General features: G+C 57.0%; 1 protein-coding gene and 1 pseudogene across 2 annotated transcripts; one reads left to right on the top strand and one right to left on the bottom strand.

Annotated features, from left to right (window-relative positions):
• The first annotated feature begins 880 nt into the window (after nt 1-880).
• Nucleotides 881-4,258, top strand: LOC131812480 (small ribosomal subunit protein eS25-like; annotated as a pseudogene).
• C1H11orf86 (chromosome 1 C11orf86 homolog) lies at nt 2,004-3,797 on the bottom strand. 2 transcript variants are annotated; one of them, XM_059159024.1, is made up of 2 exons: nt 3,449-3,797; nt 2,004-2,868 (listed from the first exon to the last, which is right to left on the bottom strand). In XM_059159024.1, the coding sequence occupies exons 1-2, from the start codon at nt 3,716-3,718 to the stop codon at nt 2,770-2,772; spliced, it is 369 nt and encodes a 122-aa protein (XP_059015007.1). In that variant the 5' UTR covers nt 3,719-3,797; the 3' UTR covers nt 2,004-2,769. The 2 variants fall into 2 exon arrangements, with proteins under 2 accessions (XP_059015007.1, XP_059015008.1); XM_059159025.1 differs by having other exon boundaries at nt 2,004-2,865.
• Nucleotides 4,259-5,429: the final 1,171 nt, after the last annotated feature.

Below are 5,429 nucleotides of genomic sequence, written 5' to 3'. Positions count from 1 at the left end.
CCTGAGCACCAAGGTCCTGTGGAAGGACCTTGAGAAACAGTGTCTCTGGTTCTGGAAACGCACAGAGGGGCAGGGGGTGGGTTGAAGGGTCCCAGGTCCCTCCAGCTCTTGGATCTGAGCCCCCACAGCATGGGAGAGGCCGGGGAGGCTCTCCCCTGTGCAAGCAAGTCTGGGAGCTGTCACCTAGCCGGCACGTCGGGTTTCAACACCCGGCCAGTCTCTGCCAGGCAGAATCACACAAACACTGTCTTAGTTTCTTGGGGCTCCTGTAACTATGCCCCAAATTCTGCGGCTTAAGCAATAAGAATGTATTATCTCGTGGGGCTGGAGGCTCCAGGGGACGATATTTCCTGACTCTGCTGGCGGCCACTGGTCGCTGCGGGCAACCCTAGCCTTCCTGGGCTTGTGGTCACTTCACTGCACTCCACGCCGCCCCCGCCTTCACATGGCCTCGCCCTCTGTGTCTTTTCCTTTGTGCGTCTCTCTAAGGAAGCTTCTTGTTGGAGTTGGGTGCCTCCCACCCCAAGAATCCAAGAGGACCTCCTCATCCCAAGCTCTCTCTGTCCCAAATAAATAAAATCTTAAAGATTTTATTTATTTGGGACAGAGAGAGCATGAGCAGGGGTCATGAGAGGGAGGGGGAGAGGGAGAAGCAGGCTTCTCGCTGAGCAGGGAGCCTCATGTGGGACTCGCTCCCAGGATCCCAGGATCATGACCTGAACCCAAGGCAGACGCTTAACCAACTGAACCACCCAGGTGCCCCACTCCTCCACTGAATTGTATCTGTAAAGGTCTTTTTTTCCATAGCAAGCAAAAGTTACAGGTTCTGGGGATTAGAATATGGACGGATCTATTTCGGGGCCACTTATGGGGCCGGATCATGTGGACCCCTTCCCGTGGCCACTGGCCTCCAAGAGACCAGAAACAGAAGCAGCAAGGCCTCTTAAGGCCCCAGCTCAGAAGTCCCACATCGTGATTTCTACCGCATTCAGTTAGTCTGAGCAGGGCAGGGCCCACCAGATTCAAGGGGAGGGAAAATAGAAAATAGTATGGGCCGGGCTCTGAGCCGGGCACTGGGGTCCTAGTGATGAGCAGGCCAGGCCCCCACAGAACCTTCTGTTTTGTGGATGATGGAAGTTCATAACTGGACAAACCGGTCACAGAGCATGACGAATAGAGCAGCAAGGATTCGGGCTAGAAAATCCCTGGGGACACAGAGGCCAGGATGAGCCTAGAGGGCAGATACCTGGAGGGTGACAAAGACACCTCCCCATTTCTGGGCCTCAGTTTCCTCCTCTGGATGAGGGTTTGCCACAGCCATGGACTCAAACTATTCTTCCTGGAGTCCTGGGGCTGCCCAGAGGCGCCCAAGAGGCTACTGCAGAGGGTGGCAGAGCAGCGGGCTTCTAAAGTTTGTGACTTGTTGGTCTGGAAGCTTCTGATCAGCTCCCAGATTCCAGCTTCCAAGCCGGGCACCCCAGTCTCTGATCCCAGTGGCTGTCTAGAACAAGATTTCCCCAGGAGCCCTCTTGTTCCTCAGTGGCCCTGCCGGGGTTCTGGACTCTGTGGGAACCGGGAACCTTCCTTTCTGTCTGGTTGGACCCTCTTCCCACCATCCCAGGACAGACCTCGCTCTGGGACACCCCTCACCTTTGACCTTGAGTCTGTTTCAGCCAAGGGACCCCACAAGAAGTGCCAGTGTCTCTCAAAGAGCTCAGACCCTTTGGGGTAAGGCCGTCCCTTCGGTGTAGCCTTGAGCCTCTCGCTCTTTCTGGGCCTCGGAGGGAGCCCAGCCTCATGACGGTGCACAAGGCAAAGCACTCTCCCCGAAGCTGGTGGGAGGGGTGGCAAGTCCTCTGGGGAGTGAGGTCAAGAGAAGTGGCAGGAAAGACCCAGCCTCCTGGGGACCCATGGGGAACCCATCCCTGGTGCCCCCGGTCCACCATTCTGGCAAATTCTGAGCCAAACCTTTCCCTCATCAGGCAAATTAATCACTAGGCACGTAGTTTACTTCAGCTTGGCAATCTTTATTCCTAGGTTCAGCCCCAAGGGTGGGAACTGGGTGTGGGTGGGGCCAGAGATGCCAAAAACAATAATTCCTTCCTCACTCTGGGCCTCAGTTTCCATTTCGGTCACACAAGGAGGGAAGGCATCCCCTGCTTCCTTCACTGGGACACTGTGAGGGTTCAAGTGACCACATACAGGCCTGGGCCTTTCAGCCACACAGCTCCGGTACTGACAAGTGCCCTGACTCAGTCCTTGCCCCTGGAGGGCTCGCTGTCAGGGAGGGAGACCCGTCTCGCCCACCACTAGCTGCTGGCAGGCGGGGCGTGGGGAGCGTGGGGGGACAAGAGCCTCTCAGCCATGGGTCTGGCTTCACTGAGCTCTGTCCTGGAAGTTCATGACTGGGCTTGTGTGGGGCGAAGGGTGTCAACACCCCTACTTCTAGGCAGGTAAGGCCCTCATACCTGTCACTGCCCAGGGATGCCCCCTTGCCCAGAGGGCAGAGTCCACCAGGAAACAGAGATGAGCCCCCTTCTTCGCAGCCCTTTTGGGGTCTTCCTTGCAGGCTGGCCTTGGAGTGGAGGGCCAGGGCCGAGGGGCAATCACAGGACCCTCGGGTGAGCTGATGGCAGAGGCCTTGGTGCACCGTGGAAGGGAGGCACGAGTGGTCCACGCAGAGGGGTCCAGAAGGCCCAGAAGTGGTGGGTCAACAGACATAGCCATGCCGTCTGGGTGCCCCAGGGGCCTGCACTGCTTCCGACACCCTTAGCTGGTGGTGCCCTGAGGGGGCTGTGGGGAGGCTTGCCGGCTCAGGGTCACACCTGGGAAGCTGGAGACAAAGCTCTTCCATCTTCTCCTCACCTGCTGGAAGACAGAGGAGCGGGGAGATCAGGGCTCGGTCTCAGGGCTTTGCGGTGGGTTTCAGTGTTGTTCCACCTACTGCCACGAGGTGGTGGTAGACCACAGAGACCGGGGCACTGCGGGGGGAGGAGGGGGCACCTCGTCCAGAATAAGGAGGGAGGGCCAGGATCCCGCAGCTCCCACCAACGAGGTCAGGATTCCCCCTTTGCTGGGGCAGAGGAACACAAGATGTAACCCTGGGGAAGTTGTATTGGCTGATCTCCTTGCCTCCAGCGAAATCCACCCATGTAACCACTGCCAGATCGATCATTTTAGGACAGCTCTGACCCTATCACCAGCCGGCTCTAAAACCTTCCGTAACTCCCCAGTGCCTCGGGCATAAATCCCAAATGCCTTTAGGGCCCTCTGAAACGTGGTGACTGGATACCTCTCTTCCAGCCTCATCGCCAGACAGTTCTGCTGTCTTCTTGGTCCTTGGTCCCCCATGTTTCTACTTCTGAGCCTTTGCTGCCCTGGGTCCCTCTCTGTGGAGTCCCCACCATTCCCCTGCAGTGCTCCTCCGTCCATCAACCCGCAGCCAAACCTGCTGATACTGCTTCCGCCACTGCTGCCTTTTTCCTTGCTGGGCCTGGATGAGCCGCTCCGTGTCCTCCGGGCCCCCTGGCAGCCACTCCTGACTGGGCATGTCCAGCCTTTCTGAGCCTTCGATGGAGGGCCTGGACTTCTCATGCCCCTGCGTGAGGCTCAGTGCCCTGCGCAGTCTGCTCTCTCGAGGCTTCCCCCAGGGCTCCTGGAGTTTGCCGTAGGTGGGCTGTGGTCCTCGCAAGGACTGGCTGCGTGGGCCCGACCCCATGGTTCTGGAGGCCGAGAGCACTGGACGGCTGCAGGCCCCTTGGCTAGCCAGTGGCTTCTGAGATGGCCTGGAGTCTCTACCCTTGTGATGGGAACTTATTTGGGGGCAAAGGTTGGTACTGCTGAGGTGGCCATCATAAACCAAAGGGCAGGCCACAGGGTACAAGCATCCCTGAGTCAGCACCCCCACTGCCTCTCTCTACCCACGGGAAAGTCGTCCAAGAAAGACAAAGACCTGGTGAGCAGACCTGGGGCCAAGGCCAAAAAGAAATCGTCCAAAAGTATGGTTCTGGGCATGCTCAATGACCTGGTCTTGTGCGACAAAGGAACATATGACAAATTCTCTAAGTTCTCAACTCTAAGCTTAGAGCCCCAGCTGTTGTGTCTGAGAGAAGATTCGAGGTCCCCTGGCCTGGGTCAGCCCTTCAGGATCTCCTCAGTAAAAGGACTTACTAACCTAGTTTCAAAGCACAGAGCTCGAGTCATCAATGCTGGTAACACTGAGGGCAGAGATGCCCCTCCTGCCGGTGGGGACACGTGAACAGATCCCACCAAGGGGGCACCCTGAAAAAGAAAACATTATTAAATTTAAGAAGGAAGTAGGAAACGGGACAGTTCTGGTCTAGAAGAATCAAACTCATAGAGACAGAAGGTGGCGCGGGGCCTGCCAGGGACTGGTTGTTTCCCGGTTGTAGGGCTTCAGACCCCCAGAAGAAACGTTCCAGAGATTGGGGGAATGGCACCGTGAACACAGGTAGTGCTACTGAATTGTACAGAAAAACGGCTACATGGTAAAATGTACGTTTCTGGATATTTTACTGCGGCTGGACATGACTCATTAGCCCAGAGGAATCCCTAACCCTTCTCACTTGGTCTTATCAGCTGCAAAATGGGTCGCTGTGAAAATCCGATGAAATCGTGGATGTGGAAGAGCTAGACCACCAGCAGCGGCTCTTTCAGCCTCATGATAGCCCTGTGAGGTGGGCACTGTCATCCCCATTTTGTAGATCGGGAAACAGAGGCTCGGAGGGGACCCACCTGCGGGAAGCACGCCCAGTAAGAGGCTGAGCTGGGACTCGCTCCTTGGTCAGAACCCATGCTGCGCCCATTCTGGTCCCCCTGCTCTGGTGTTGGTGGCCAAGGTGGGACCCAGAGCCGGGGGTCCTCCTCTGTGTTTGGGCTGCTGCCCAGGGCCCCCTGTCTGGGGTCAGGGAAGCGCTGGCTGCAGCTCTGGGCTCATCCTTGACCTCTCCCGAGGGCTGGCCTGGCTCTCTTTCCTCTGTCTCTCGGGGTTGCTAGGCCTTCCCGGGGGGAAGGGTCTTGTCATGTCCTCCGGGCTCGTCTCTCAGCCAGAGGAGCTCAGGCAGGGCCACGGTGAAGAGGAGCATGGAGAAGAAGGGCCCTCTTTTTTTTGTTTTTAATTTTTTTTTTTTAAGATTTTATTTATTTGACAGAGATCACAAATAGGCAGAGAGGCAGGCAGAGAGAAGGGGGAAGCAGGCTCCCTGCTGAGCAGAGAGCCCGATGTGGGGCTCGATCCCAGGACCCTGGGATCATGACCTGAGCTGAAGGCAGAGGCTTTAACCCACTCAGCCACCCAGGTGCCCCAAGAAGGGCCCTCTTTACTCCAACCCTGACCAACCCTCTAATGTTCAACCCAGAGGCCAGCCCTGGTGCTGGATGAAAGGCAGCAAAGCCATTGTTTATCGATC

Source organism: Mustela lutreola, chromosome 1 (assembly GCF_030435805.1).
Source record: "Mustela lutreola isolate mMusLut2 chromosome 1, mMusLut2.pri, whole genome shotgun sequence".
Taxonomy (NCBI): domain Eukaryota; kingdom Metazoa; phylum Chordata; class Mammalia; order Carnivora; family Mustelidae; genus Mustela; species Mustela lutreola.
This window is presented reverse-complemented; position numbering and strand designations above follow the sequence as displayed.